This window comes from Euprymna scolopes, chromosome 35, assembly GCF_053919585.1.
Source record: "Euprymna scolopes isolate OS-2025 chromosome 35, ASM5391958v1, whole genome shotgun sequence".
NCBI classification, from domain to species: Eukaryota; Metazoa; Mollusca; class Cephalopoda; order Sepiida; family Sepiolidae; genus Euprymna; species Euprymna scolopes.
This window is the reverse complement of record NC_136516.1, coordinates 68,799,758-68,816,289: the sequence shown is the minus strand read 5'-3', so window position 1 is coordinate 68,816,289 and position 16,532 is coordinate 68,799,758. Positions and strand designations below refer to the sequence as shown.

The window sequence follows — 16,532 nt, the reverse complement described above, 5'->3', positions numbered from 1 at the left end:
TTTATGAAAGGTTCCACTAACATTCTAAACGATGGAAGAGTCGCCGTGTGCTTACGATAATGTCAATGATTTTGTTTGTTTGTTTGTTTGTTTGTTTTTTCAGACACAAGAAACGTGTTTGTATGATTGATATGAGAGGCCAGAACAGATCATTGTCCCAACAACAAATGACGCAAGAGAAACAAATGCCATGGCAAAGTGGTTTCTCACAGACATCAGGCATGAGAAACAAGTAAGATGTATATTATCTCTCTCTCTCTCTCTCTCTCTCTCTCTCTCTCTCTCTCTCTCTCTCTCTCTCTCTCTCTCTCTCTCATCCTATATATACTAGCATTACTCGGTCGTAAAATATGCTTAAATATGATATTTTAAAAATAATGCAGATTTCGTATTTATTATTATATTTATTGGCTCCAATATATAGTAATGATTTAAAAAGTTAAAAAAAAAAAAAAATGACTCGTGCGCCCCCACCACGAATCGAAACCAAAACGTTCAGCTTACGATTTACTTTTTCCTTTGACGTTAATGCCTGAGCTATGAAGACATGTTTGCTGCAAGACTAAAAATTAAAACTTGAACCAATAGCTATTACGTTACACATGCATATTCGTAATGCTCTCGTTCGACCTTCACCTTGCAAATTCCATTTTTTTAATTTTCACACTTTTGCACCAATTTTCCCCGGCTAAAACCCAAATCTAAAGTTTCACATGGGTTCGAATACCCTATATATTCTGTTTCATGTCTGTAGACCAAAAACTGACAGAGGAGTTTGATAGGCAATATATTTTAAACAAATATATAAACGCATAACCTTTTTACACAAATATTACGCAAGTATAAATCATATAAGATATCTGCATGAATATAATTAGACTTGATAGTTAACTAAATATGATCATCCCATAAAAAAACCGAAAAATACTAATAGTGCATTAATGTTTAAAAGAATATGCAAATTATCTAGATCTTTTGCAGATGAATACTATTCCACGAGCCATATATAACAAAGTTGTATTTTCTTTTTAAATAAATAGTAAAAAGGGTTTTATGAATATCGATACACAAAAAAGTTACAAAGTTTTGCCGACAAAGACGTGATTTGAAATGGTGTAACAATTTTAAATATTTTCGAAATATATAGTCTCTATCTCTCATATATATATATATATATATATATATATATATATATATATATTAACTGCCACATAGGTTAGTTAGAAGAACTTCAATATAACTTGTTAGTCATTTCTCATATATATATATATATATATATATATATATATATATATAAATGTAATTTTGGTTCGTTAAAAGCGAATAAAACCATATTTCTACGTTACCAATTTAATTGAAATTTTCAGAAATTCTATTTTTAAAGTCAAGGAATGTTTTTATGTTATTAAAATAATTTAACATTGCGAATTATAAAAATATTAAATTAAATAAAAAATATTTTTCGTAACTGCGAGATTATCGCCATTTTATTTCCGGTAGAAATTAGCCTTTCACTTATTGAGATAAGTATTATTTGTATTAATTTTTATGATACTCATGCAGAGAGTGATCCGTGCTGAAATAATGTTATTATTTAAAAAGTCATTCTTAACATGGGGAGGGGAGGATGTTTTGTACCTATTCTGTACTTTAACCTTACAATTAAATAAAAAAAAACATATTGTAAAACGTTAAGTAAACGTGGAAATATGATTTAAAAAATAGTGCGGATCGCTCTCTGCATTAGCACCATTTTTATTTATTGCGGACTATTATTCTCATCTGTATTAGTTGTTTCACGACTTTTCGGCCAACTATTCCTCTGGCCTTCATGAAAAGAAGTAAGTCCTTTTATAAATGTTCAGTAACTTTTTCCTTATATTATTCTTAAAGAGTAAAACTTTTCTTATTCATAAAAAGAGTTAAGCCTACGTAAATAAATAAATGTTTGTACACGTGACAAATTATCAATAAATGGTTTAGTTACTTTTTTTTTTTAATTATTTATGAAAAGAGTTAACGTAAATAATGTTTGTAAAAGTGCGAAAGGCGACGTTGCACAACCATCACTCCCATGCTTAATTTCTATAATCATTATTTCGACATTTGAAAGTGGTGCTTACTTTTTAGTTACAACGTTCTGATAAATCAGTCACCCATTTTTGTAAGCAATAAAAACGCGGTATATCAAAACCATAGAAAGTAAAAATAATATGTGCCTCTACCGCATTTGTAAGTTAGAAACATATTTGTTTCTCAAAGAAAAAAAAATAGATTGAACATGACTTTTTTTTATTGTTTTTATGAAAATAAAGTTTCGAGTTTTAAAAAAAATAAAAAAATTTTAACTTATTTAGTTAAAAGTCAGTTTGTGGGTGTTTTTTTTTTTAAATTGTTTTATGAAAGGTGAGTTTTTTGGGTTTTTTTCAAAACTTTTGTTTTTTTTTTTAATTTTTTTTAAAGTATTATAAATTTCACTAACATGCCGGAGAAATGTTTACTAATTTGGTATTTTTTTAGATTAGGTCCACCTCCACAATTTTCCTTTCAATGACGACATTTATAGGTTTCCGAGTATGCTGAACACGCAAATCGCATTGAAATTTTGCGGAAATAAATAGTTGTATTATGCATTGTATTCTTCGGCGGCCATCTTTTTATGTGCACACGCGCCATAAACAAATACACGCACGTAAAAAAGATGGCCGCCAAAGATTACGATGCATAATACAACTTTTTATATCTTGATAACTACTTATTTCTGCAAAATTTCAATGAGATTTTCGTATTCAGCATAGTCGAAAACCATTTCAAGTTGTCATTTAAAAGAAAATTGAGGAGGTGGACCCAATCTAAAAATTTACCAATAATTTTTCATCCCGTACGCCTCCCGATACATTGCTTCGTCAACATGCGACCATTTTATATCTCCCGAAGACACTTCCGTATTTAGAAAAAAAAAAAAAAAATGAGTGATCGATTTACCAGAACGTGGTAACTAAAAAGTGAGTACCCCTTTCAAATGTTGAAATGATTTTTTTTTTTTTCAATTTTATTTTCATAATCTGGTTAGTGTTCAATCAATAATAATCCAGTGAAAAAATTTCAAAAAAACCTATCAGTATAGAAACTCCACCACGTAAGTAAATAAATAAAAAACGTTATGTGTGCATACGTTAGCCTTGACTGGGGGGGGGTACTAAGGGAATAACCATTAAATAATTCTGCGGGTCGCCATGGAACTCAACGCCCAAGGAGTACCAAAATAGTTTTCATGATCTGAAGAAATTTTTTTTCTGAAAAGTGGGTGATCACTTTTCCATGTAAATTTAACTTAAAATGAGCACCCATTTTCTGGCCACCTGAGAGAGGGGGCATTTTTTTTCGTGTTTATTGGGTAAAAGGTTTTTTGACAACGCAGTTTGGTACGCAAGTGCATATTTAACAGCCTTCGTTCATGCTCGCGTGTAGCATAAACAAAGGCTACGGCTGTGAAATGACAAATAGTTCCAGAGTTAAGGGGTTATTACCATACAAAAGAAATCAAACAAAAATCTTTTTAGCCAAGAAACGCACAGAAAAATGCTCCTCTCTCAGGTGGCCAGAAAGTGGGTGCTCATTCTAAGTTAAATTTACATCGAAAAGTGATCACCCACTTTTCAAAAAGTAATTTCTTCATATCACGAAAACATTTTTTTTGCGACGGAAACGGTTTGCAGATTCGTTTTTAGCATACCAAAATCTACAATAAATTATTCTGTTATATACGAACGTGAGACAGGCCTTAAAGTAAAATAATACCGGATTTTTGGAGGCAGATTTGCTGTTTAGCTGTACAAATATCCTCAAATCAGGTAATCACTAAAATGAACTCTTAAAAGTCGTCACCTGTATCGAGCAAAAGTTTAAAACCACTGAATATATGTCATGGTAACATATATTGAGTGAGTTCCTAACAGTATTTTGTATAGTTTTTTAGTTTTAACTCATTATCTCAAAATTTTCCCAAACTTGACATGTTCGATACAGTCTGCCACCATTTGCATTTTTCAAATATACCAATAAGTACTGCATGTTTTCGAAGTGATTAAACATTTTACATTACATAAAAACACTAAAATCTTATCCAGTTAGGTAGAAAATTAACTTATCTTGCCTTTGATAACATTTATTTGTTATATATTTATTTTTTGGCAACTTTTTTGTATGTGTTTAGTAATACAAACCCTTTTTATTGAGTAACATTTAGTCAGCTCGAAAAACAGTGTTTATCGGTGTATTTGAAAGATAAAAATGGTGGTGGACACTGTTGATTACATTAAGTTTGAGAAAGTGAGTTAAAACTAAAATGCTATACAAAATGCTCTCAGAAACCCACAGATTATGTCAGCCTATATTCCGGTAACATATATTCGGTGGGTTTCTGACACTGTTTTGTATAATTTTTAGTTTTTAACTTACTTTCCCAAACTTAACGTATTCAACAGAGTCCGTGACCATTTGTGTTTTTCAAGCCGATTAAACATTTTACATTAAATAAAAGCACTAAACAATTATCCAGTTAGGTAGAAACGTAACTTACCTTTGCTTTCATTTATGTGTTTTTAGACAACTTTTTCGAATCTGTGTATAGTAACCCCCTCCTTACCCAAATATAAATTAATAACTCACATTTTTGTATACAGAAAACAAAACAAACAAAAAACGATTTAGCGTTTCAACATCTTAGCTACATTCGGCTTCATCCATTGATTGTTGGTCGAACCATGATTGACGGAACCTCCCGAGGATCCAGATCAAATTCTGCAAGAGTACCATTTTTTTTATTTTCGCTTTCTTTTGTACTTTTTGGAGTGGATTGCTGTACTAAGAATATAAGAAACATGCATTTTCTCTTTTTATTAGATTTTTTCATTACACCAAATTGAGCCACATCAACGCGTGGCAGGGTACAGCTAGTATATATATATATATATATTAAAAGAATACTCATTGCACGACGGATAAAATAAATTCCCTGAACAGTTTGCACCACTTTTATGTTACAAAGATTAAAATCAAGATATAATTCTTCTCAACATTATGTCTAGAATCCTTATTCCAATATGTGTGTGTGTGTGTGTGAGGGGGAGAGAGAGTGAGAGAGTAATAATGAAATTCGAGCCAATAGTTCTCAATATTAAAATTGTCATTGATAGAGCAAAATTATATTGTTTTTTTTTGTTTGTTTGTTTGTTTTTATTTATGTTTTTTGCTTTTTTTTTTACTTTTTCAGATTGTGCGTTTTTATTTATGTTTTTTGCTTTTTTTTTACTTTTTCAGATTGTGCGTTGCAATTTTGAACAAAACGAAATTCAATCGAACACATGAAGATGCACTTTTCGGAATTTTCGACGGCGGCAAAAGCGATGAAGTTGCGTTGTTGTTGGCCGACATTATGGAGGACACAGTCTTGGAGGAATTAAATAGTTCTTCAAATCCTACTGGTGGGACGAGCTACATGAAATACGCCATGCTCAGTGCACACAGGTAAATTCAGGCTGTCGTCACGAAACATATGAGCAGGGGAAACGTTTACCAGTTGCCAAGCTTAAAGCTAATGTCAACGCAAAGTTAACACAAAAGGCACAGATTTTGTGAATATTTTTTTTTAATGCCATTAGTTTCGATTTTTGAACCGAAGATATGTTTTTGGTGGAGGCAAGTTCCACATGCACATCAAACAGAAATGCATCGGCTGGCTGCACTTATACCTATGAAAAACCTATATAGTTTACTGGTGATAATTATTTTAAAGAAAGTTTAATAAATTTTGTGTGTAGGGTGATTCTTGAAATAGAAAAAAAAACAAGTTCAAAGCAAAAAAGAGTGCAGTATAAATCCAGTTAGAGAAGCATTTCCAACCAGAGAATTAATTCAGTCATTTGTGAATTCATTTTTTGCAGACTGTTATCTTCATCTTCATAATTATTGTTGTTTCACCACGTTTTGGCTAACTCATCTTCTGCCCTTCTTCGGGGCTCATAGTGTAGTGGATAGCGGTTTCAAGCCTACCCAAAGCAGGCCAGACGATTAGTTAACCAAAACGTGATGAGACAACAACGATTATAGAAGGCAGTAAGGCAAATTATGAAGCCTCATTTCAAAGGATTCAAAAAAATAAAAAAATAAAAAAATATATAATAAGCCAGTCATGATCAGCAGATCTTTTCATGTTTAGACGGAAAGATTCCACTGAAGAAGTCAAAAAACTCAGTTTTGTTTTATAAAATTTTTCTGGCATCTGTTTGGTTCGTTTTTTGTCACATATGCTTATAAATAGAATCACCCAAATTTTTATGATTATAGCTAGATGGTCCACCCTTTCAGGTTTTGCCACCCGGCTTTTGGGGTGGCATTGCTTACTACCTGGAGGGCTCATTCCGGAGAATACCAACGGGGCTGTCCAGGCAATTTTGACTAGGTCAGAGTGCTCCTTCTTTAGGGGCGCTGAATTGACATTCCCCCACCTTCTGAGATTGTATCACATCTTGCTGTGATGGGAAGCAAGCAAATGCCTTTACTCAAGTAAGGGTGGTCTCATCGTTGCATTGGTTGCTTAGAGACTTTGGTGGAAATTCCAGTCAAGAATCCATTCTCATCAGTCTGACAGGTAATGGCCATTTATGTGGGCCATTATCTGTCGGACTGAAGTATACTACCTGGGTAGTACCTAAGAAATTCGTCCTTCCAGGCCTAAGTTATCTGCTCTTGTTTATTGTTAGTAGATTATCTTCCTTTATCTATGACGTTGATTGATTATCTCCTTTATCTTTAAAAGTGTTGATAGGGCAAAGCAATTCTTTTGAACCAATTTTAACGTAATTTTGTTGAGATAATTTTGTTGAGATAAACGTAAAAATCCTTCTGTCTTCCTATTTTTCAATTAATCGACATACAAGCTGAACACATTTTACAGAATTCTAATCCAAACATTAAGAGAAATCATCTTTAACAGTATCAGATAAGTTTGTCTTGTATTTAAGCTGTTTCGTTTGCAAGACATTTCCTGCATCATAATTTCAATACATACAGTATCATTTATCAGCATCTTTGTGGCCTCTTCAATACGTTTGCTTTCAACTCATCTTTTACGATGTTCTGCAAACAAAAACTATTAAATTTGTTTCATTTTGCAACAAAATTATTCCAAAAATTGCTCACAAAAGTTCATCTCTTCAGTGTTCAATTATGACTATTTACCCTTGTTTAGCTTTCAGTTCATATTAATAAATTTACAAAAAACGTATTTTTACTGGTATTGTTAATTATATATGTGTAATACATACTTTTATTTCTATTCTGATGTAGTTTTTTTTTATATCTTTGTATGTATCTTTTTATAGCTTAGTTTATTTATTTCTGTTTTATATCTTTTATATATCATTTTATTATATGTTTATTACTTTTATTTTTTAAATTTGTAAGTTTGAGAGGCCAATAAAGTGCAGAATTTGTTTTTAATATATATTTACTTATTTAAAAGCAACTAAGTCTCGACGATACAATATCATCTTTGGGCATACCAGTCGAAAATCCATTCAGTGTGTGTGTGTGTGTGTGTGTGTGTGTGTGTGTGTGTGTGTGTGTGTGTGTGTTTTCCTAACCGTGATTCTCGTGGTGCACGTGAAATGAATTAGAGATCTTTTTCGCAATGTAAATGTTGTGTACATTTGAATTGGAATTTGTAAGTTTATGAAATTATTTTTTCAATAAATATTTATTTATTTTAAATCAGCCAAGTTTTGACGATACAACGGCATCTTCAGGCATAAAACAATTTTCTTTCATTTCTCGTTGTATCATCGAAACTTAGTCGATTTTAAATAAATAAATATTTTTTAAATATGCATTACATTGGCTTTTTAAACTTATGAAGTCCAATTTAAATTTACGCAAGATTTACATAGAGTAAAAAGAAAATCTTTAATTTACTGTGTTTTTGTTTTGCTGTCGTTTATTTTATTTATTTTTATTTTTTATTATTATGCTGGTTTTATTTACAAAATTATTTTTTAAAAGTTAAATTTAATTACTATGATATTATTAAGTAACAATGGCGCGAAAAGGTCGCTGACTCCGGGCATCCAATCTAGAGGGGTAGGGTTCAAACACGTTCAAACCATCTGTTTTTATCTTAATAGTTTTAGTATCAGGATTTATGGTCAATGTGGCCTGGTTATCCCACCAAAGACTTATCTGCAAAGGGTGATTATTCTGAAACCCATTCTTAATATGGGGGGGATATTCCGAAAGCCGTTCTTAAGATGGGGATGTTGGGGGTACTACCCCTAAAAAGCAACTCTTTGCAGGTAAGTCTTCAAGTGAGACAACCAGATCACATTGACCGAATTTATACAAGAGTTTTGAGGGCATACAATCTCGGAGTTGGTCCAGAGCGTCATCAAATTATGAACCGAACCAAATTGTTCTAAAACTATAACTAATTTTGTTAGAATGATGTTGTTTTAATTTCCATTTACAAGATTACTGACTGTAAATAGCTTCCAAAACTTTGAATCTTTTAATATATGAATCACTAAGAATTTGAAAGTTTTCTATTTGACGGTTTAAGTGCTACTTTCTAATTCCGAGAGATCTTGTAACTCATCTTTTTTAACAATCAGCAAAAATTAAAATGACTGTTTCGTATGAGATATTGTGACACTTCCAAATTCGATAGGACTTTTGAAACCTTTAAATTGACAAAGAGAAAGTAATTTCTGACTTGAACGAACGTTTAATCCAGAAATTAAATATGTGATTTCTTTGTGCCTCCAAACCAAATTCTAAACCAAAGAGACACATTGATTTTAGAATAATCTTCATCTAATGCACTTCATCTGAATGTGAAAATTCTAATTTATTTACATTTAATTTTCCTGAAGAAATATTCTTTAAATTAATAATTGAAAAGAGAATTGAATGAGAGAATGTATTTTTAAAAATTGGTTTTACGATAAAAATCAATCAGGCATCTTATAAAATGTTGAATTTTAAATCCCATAAATACTTTTGAGTTTTTGTTTACTGTATTTAAATTACTGTATAAATGATAAGAAACAACAAAATGGAACCTAGTGGCAAAGATCAACTCAATTCAAAACTACGGTTCTTCTACAGCTGCAGGAGGTTTGTTGAAGGATCTCCCATTTTGTGCCACCAAGCATGTTGATATTTTATGTCATACATAGCCCTTACATTCATGAACCTTTTATTTGACTTTTTTTTTTGTGTTCTGATGAGTGACTAGTCATGTTCTTCACTAGTGTCTAGTGCTACCAAATCATGTCGACTGAAGATACTGGCTTCCTAACCTAAAATGTACCAAATATTAATGTTTTTTCCTTTCCTTCTGCCAAATTCAGCCATGTTCTGAAAAAATCGAAAACAAGAACAATGTTCCCCTACAAGACAAAATCAAGCCAAACATCATGAATAAATATTTGAAAATATGAAGAACTTAAAGCATAAAAACTTGATTAATCTTTTATTAACCCAACTTTACTGCAAGTTGTATTGGATTCTTCCAGTAACCTAAAAAGCTGGTGTGGGCATACACACATACGCATGTACATGATATAGTTTTATTTGTGTTATAAACATTTTAATTCATATCTTTTTTTTTCTTTTTTCCAACTCAGAAAACTAAAATCTACAGGACAGAAAATTGGGGCCTCGGCTGCAGTGTGTCACTTACGAAAACTGCCAGATGGAAATGATGGCTCAACTAAATATTGGATCACTGTGTCCAATGTTGGAATGGTCCAAGTGGTCTTGTGTCGCAATGGACAGTCTATACCGTTGACGCATTGTTTCTCTGTGAGCACAGATCGCTCGGAGTGCATCCGTATTCAGAAATCAGACGGTATCATCACAGAGGTGAATCTTTTTCCATTTTTCTTTTGCTGATAAGATTGTTGCAGGGGGGCGAGAGGTGTGAAGATGCCAATAGACCGTACAACTAATTAAGTAAAGACATAACGGCAACAGCAAAGAAGGATGACAAACACATATGATCAGTTAAAGACGATGTGTATCGTTTTATTGTTTACCAAAAAAAAAAAAAAAAAAAAAAAGGTAAAATGTACGGCAATGGAGTCAGGATTAGTTTCAGCGAAAACAGGTGTCTCGCGAGGTTGAGATTCTTATATAGTTTATTTGAGGATTTATTTTAATCTAGGTTCGAAATAATAGTCCTTTATTTTTGTTTAGTTTGTGTAACGTGAAGTTTTTGTGTTTTCTTTTTTTTGTTTGAAAACGGTCGTTGCAATTTTTAGCACGTATTTCCGGACGTGTCGGGTTTCAGCCGACGGTGAATTTTTCTTTACAAACAAAAGAGTGATTAGCAGGCAAACCATGACAAAATTTAGAATATTTATATTACATCAAGATTAGCAACACGTAGGTATAGAATTTAAGCACGTGGAGTGTTGTGAAAAATTACTGCGTGTTACATTGGCTAACTGTACACGTGTGGAAAGTTTGGAGAGAACTGGAGCAATCTCAGCAGAGCATTTTTTAAATAATACAGCCGGGATGAGATCGGGTTCACATGTTTTTGAATTGTCTAGGTTTTTTATATCATGCACCTGAGAAGGGGTCATTTTCAGATCATCTAGCATGGCATCTGTCCGCAAAGGAAAGTCAAGGAGGGAGTGGTTTGCTGGGTCCAATGTGGAGTTTGAGTCAAACCAACTGGCAAGCATGTTAGCTTTCTCGGTTGCCATGCAAACCACCTCATAATTGTTTGATAGTGGGGGAATTTTTTATTGCACATTATTTATTATGCTGTTGTAGATTTTCCAAAAATCACGAGTTTCTAATTTCTGTGCTTTGATGCTTTTTCTGGTGGTTTCGGTATAATCTCTCTTAACTGTCGCTATTTCTTTTTTACAATTACTAGCTTCTATAAACTTTGTCTGTTTGTACTGGACTTATATCGGTTAAATCTGCAGTATGCATGCTGCTTTTGAGCAATGGCAGCTGCACAAGAAGAAATAAACCATTGGAGAGAGTGGGGTTTATTATAGAATTTCTGCATGGGAACACATGCTTCAATTGCCGTTTTGAACCATTCAGTGGTCTTATTTGTGCACGCTTCAGTGGGAAGAGAAAAGATATTTCCCCATGGGGCATCTCTGATGAGATCCCTGATGGCTTTCCAGTTAGCCTTCTTATAATACCTTGTCGTTTTGAGCAATGGCTCTTCAGTTTTGGGTTGAGAATTTAGGGTGATTTCTACCATTATCACAGCATGATCAGCATTCCCAAATTGGCTATGGGCATTGGGCATTTGTTAGACAATCATTGGGGACTATGGTCAGAAATAGATCTAGAAGTGAAGTATGTTGGAAACGTGTTGGAAATGTACCCGTCTGTGATAGGGAATGAGATATAGAGAAGCTATGTGTTATGCTACCAGCTATGTCTGTGTAAGTAGAGAATCCAAGCCAATTACTGTGGTGGACATTGAAGTCACCAAATACATGTACTTGTGTGCTAGTATCAGGATGAGTGCTGTATCTATGCTGTCAGAGACTTGGTTGATTAGGGTACAGCCCTAGGTCGAGGGAGAGCGGTAGAGAAAATAAAAGTATCTAATGTTATGTTGTATGTAAAATCTTAAGCACATGGTCGTCTGATTCGAGTTTTGTTTCTCTAGTCAAGGGGAGGGTGTTTCGAATATAGACTCCAAGTCCATGCATATGTGTCTGAATCGTTACGGCAAAGTGAGATATAACCAAGCATGTTAAAGTGATTAGAGGGAATGGAATAGTGAAGGTTCGTTTATCTTAGTGCTAAGATATCCGGGGTGTTTGCTAGGAGAAATGATTCAACATCATCTAAATTAGTTCTAAACCTGCGGATATTCGTGAATGCAAACTTCAAGGGAGGAGGCAAATTGCTTTTATTTTAGTTTAAGCTAGGTTTAATCGCAATTTTATTTTATTTAAAAGTTTCAGTTTTAGGGTGAGGGTGCTGGACAAAGTAGTTGTGCAGAATACCAAACATGCAACACAAGTAGACCATCAGCCGACTCTTCATTTACAGGATTGTGGCCTCAGGAAAGCCCACCGGAAATGGGTGCAGGGTTCCTTTCTATGCACGACATGGCACTACAACCATCCCAACATTATACAACTGATGATCGAGTAGCTGCTCTAAGTGCTACCTAAGGGCTTCTGTACTATCAGTCGGAAACAGCAGCCAGAAACTGTTAATCCAGTACCCTCAACCCATCAGACAAAAATCAACCCAATCTAATTGCATTGGCATAAATGTACTCAAGTACCCACAAAGTGTCCAGTTTTAGGAGATGGGATGTGATAAGAGCAGGGAATGGCATTCATTGCCCTAGTAAGGAAACAAGGTCGACCACTGGGTGTTTCTGTTGAGTCCCTGTGATTGCACCTCTGCGCCTGGCTAATAGGCAAAGAAGGAGTATGAAAGCCAGGCGATAGACAGAGCCTATCTACTCCTTAAGCAATTTAGGTTTGCAAACAGGTAATTTGTTTAAGTCACAAGTTCTAGGAAGGTTGTCAACAGGGACTGAAGAAGCCTCCCTCCCTTTTGTTTGGTACCAAGTCATATGAGGTCGGTAACACAGGTTTAGCCTCAGAATTTTCCTTCTCCTAGATGGATGACCTAAAAAGATCTACGGGCCCATCAGCACCGAGAGGGTTAGTCCTGCACCTGGATCCTAATCCAGGTATTTCTGCATTGGTAGTTAATGTTAATGGGTTAGTTATTAAAGGTTACATATCTATTGAAAAATTACACTCCTCAAAATAAATATGATATTTTAATACATGCAGATTTGATAGAATCAATACTTCATTGTACCCAATATATAATAATGATTTCAAAAATAAAAAATTAAAAATATATGAATCAAAACCAAAACATATAGCATTAACCATTAAGTTTGAAAAGCTTGATCTATAATGTTGAGTTTTTTCTTGCTCTGACTCTGTAATATCAGTGTCTACTTTTTCTATTTAAAAATTATTAAAACAAACTTTTTAATATACTTAGTCATGGACATGTGTACGACTACATGAATTTTAACTAATTTGCATATTCCTTTCAAAAACAAGCGTTAATTAATTATTTATCTATTTATTTTCTATGGTCTCTTATTAGATGATTGGTTTCATTTAATTATTACGCTGAATTCTATTTATGTATAGTTTCTACATTCTGCATAATAGTGAAGAATTTAGGATGTAAACGTTCTCACACATGGAAATATATATACTTAGTTATATTTTTTTTGGAAAAAAGGATTCCAGCAGAGTGCTCTATTATAAGAAAAAATAAGAGTGTATTATTTATATCTTTATTTATAGAAAGTTTAGATGAGATAAGTCATCAGTAACTGTCGGTTTCAAACCTGGTAATAGGGGATCGTTTGAGATACCCATATCAAGCTTATCTCATCTAAACGTTCTGTAAATAAAAATAAAAATATATAACTATATAAGTGACCTTGTCGGTGTGTGTGTGTGTGTGTGTGTTTGTGTGTGTGTGTGTCTGTTTGTATCTGTGTGTGTCTGTATGTGTGTGTGTCTGTGTGTGTGCGTATGTGTGTGTATCTGTGTGTGTGTCTGTATGTGTGTGTGTGTCTGTGTGTGTCTGTTTGTATCTGTGTGTCTGTTTGTATCTGTGTGTGTGTGTGTGTGTGTGTGTGTGTGTGTGTGTGTGTGTGTGTGTGTGTGTGTGTGTGTGTCTGAATATTTTGTCTACTGAGTTGAAATTTTATATCATATTTGGACTCGTAGCACATTTTTGATTTGGTTTTTAGCCAGTAAAAATTGTTGCTAAAGGGTTCAAAATTGAAAACAAAACAATTGGCCTTGCCAAGGTAAGTTACATAAAGCATTACTCCTGCTGTTACTTTTGCACATGCGCAAAATTAAACATTCATACCTGAAAATCGATTAATTTAAAACTTTTTGTACCATCTGTTGGTAGCTCAAGCAGTAATGACATTGAAGCGATAAATAATGACTAAGGTTTGTGTTCTGGTTTCAATTCTAGCGAATGGTACCCAAGTCATATATTTTTTTTTACACCTTTTGAAATCATTACGATATATTGGATAATAATCAATAGAAAATTGACTCTATAAAAATAAATTTGAAATCTGCATGGATTAAAATATGATATTTACGCATATTTTATGATCGGGCAATACTGGGCGGCCTGCTAGTAGATAATGGAAAGTTAGATTTCTCTATGATAATAATAATAAGAAAAAAGACATTTTTAGTTATGCTAGGAGAATGTTTTAAAAGATAAGTCCCAGTTTAGTAATTTCTAAATGAAATCAAAGCTTCTAGTGTTATTCTTGATTTTTTAAGCTCTGCGGTATGATTCTATTTGATCCGTTTTACAGATTCCTTTTTTTTTTCTCTTCCTCAGGACAACCGTGTTAATGGCATTACAGAATGTACTCGTCTACTCGGAAGTGGTTATTTATTTCCACAAGTGATTCCAAAACCTCATGTCAAGAGTGTCATGCTTTTGCCAGAGGATAAATTCATTATCATAGCCAACAACGAACTTTGGAAATATGTGACTGCCGAGGAGGCCGTAAAGCATGTTGGCACCATTCCCGATCCCGTAATGAGTGCCAAAGCTCTTCAAGATCTGGCACAAGGTTATGGCGCCTCTGAAAATCTTAGTATCATGGTTATCAATCTTGGATCAAGCAAACCACCTCACGTTCATAATTTACCTTCAACTTTACTAAGATTCCCTCAATTTGGAAACAATGCCCTTGGTGCAATGGCGTCAAAGATCTTACATGACAAAGTATTCCGAAATAAGGGAGATGACAGTAGTTCTTTATCGCCGAGCAGCTTGCGTTCAATCATGGAAGCAAATGAAAACGATGTAACGCCGACTAACAGCAGCAAAGATATCAGCATCCGAGACAAAGACGAAGACGACTATGTCTATAGAGATTGTGGTTCTGATGAACTATCTTCATCGTTTAAGTTGAAGCCGCTACCAACAACAATGAGTAGATTCCAGAAAAAAGATGAAGTCTATGAGTGGGAAGAGTTATTGCAACAGAGGCTTGCTGATGAAGTGAAAAACAGAGAGCTTAACAAAGAACTGCAGTCGATGATGATTGACTCCAATCCACATCCAGTGACGAATGGGTTAGACCCAGAGGCAAACAGCATCAAGATCGACAATAATTGGTCGACATTGGAACAGATGGCACTGAAGCACGCGCGCCTATCAACGGAAGCATGCAATAAGCAAGATGAAGAGAAGGCGACAGCTAGTTTACAAGCGTCACCAACGACTTCGACAGAGACTTCAGCAATAACTTCGGAAACAACTCCAACACCAACTTCAGCATCAGTGCAAAGTGAGACATCAACTGGGTCACCCGACTATGACCGTCTTTATGACATCCCTGTTGGTATTGATCGGGACGCCATCCTCTTTTACAAAATGCAAATGGCCCGCATAAACAATGGAAAGACGGGGAGCTTAAGTTCTGTCCAGTCTGATCCAATGTATGCATCTCTTGAAGAGGTCACCCCTAGACGGGTGCCTTCGCACAGCATCGAGGTGCTCGTCAGAGCCATACCAAACATCAGTCGGACAGCATCAGCTGCTCCTGATAGACAACAACCAGTATCCATACCACCACCCATCATACCACCACCCATCGTACCACCATCACCACAACCACAACTACCACTACCACAACCCCCACCCCCACCCCAAATATCGCCTCCACCACCTCCAATCGCAGAATTATCAGACTTCACTACAACAGATAAAAGCTCACAGGATGTGGATCTTATCACTCCTGAATCGAGTGATCATTTGTCAACTGACATGGACAGTGACATTGTATATAGCTTGGTTGATAAGTCTTCCGTGGGGCAAGGGATATTACCAGAGGCTAACTTGGCTGTTCCATACATCACACTACCATCATCATGGACCAACCAGCCTTCGACACCACAAACCTCAATTCCACAAGAAATGCCGGTTAATAAAGAAGGCAGTACAAAAACACTAAGTCAACAGAGTATTATTATATCTTACCTCTGACAGAATTTTTTTCATATATATATATACTAGCAGAATACCCGTCCTAGGATGGGTATTCTCCTAGTTCATAACAGAATTAATTCACACGAAACATTTACATTTTGCACCACTTTTATGTCTCTTTATGGTGATTAAAATCAAGATAGAATGCTATTAAACTTCGTGTTTAGAATCCTTATTCCAATTTTGATAGTAAAAGCTATTGAGTTATTTTATTTCCAGAAAAATGGTTATGCTTAAGGTGTCTTAAGAAGAAATTGAAATTCAAGCAATCTTGTTTAATTGATGTGCAACAATTATGAATCAAATGTTATGGAAATCGGAACTATTTAAATCTTCAAATCGGACGCTGTTCCCATATTATGCCACCCAGCAATGCTTTAAAATACTTCAAAGCACTTGAAATT

General features: G+C 34.4%; 1 protein-coding gene across 1 annotated transcript in view; it reads left to right on the top strand.

The window, feature by feature from the left end:
- The window catches only part of LOC145259904 (PH domain leucine-rich repeat-containing protein phosphatase 2-like), a 210,188-nt gene extending 193,905 nt beyond the window's left edge, over window positions 1-16,283 (top strand). Inside the window, exons 14-17 of the mRNA XM_080117835.1 lie at window positions 104-232; window positions 5,323-5,529; window positions 9,684-9,921; window positions 14,467-16,283. Of these exons, the coding sequence (XP_079973961.1) occupies window positions 104-232; window positions 5,323-5,529; window positions 9,684-9,921; window positions 14,467-16,125 (2,233 nt within the window). The 3' untranslated portion in view covers window positions 16,126-16,283. The remainder of the gene's footprint in view (window positions 1-103; window positions 233-5,322; window positions 5,530-9,683; window positions 9,922-14,466) is intronic.
- Window positions 16,284-16,532: the final 249 nt, after the last annotated feature.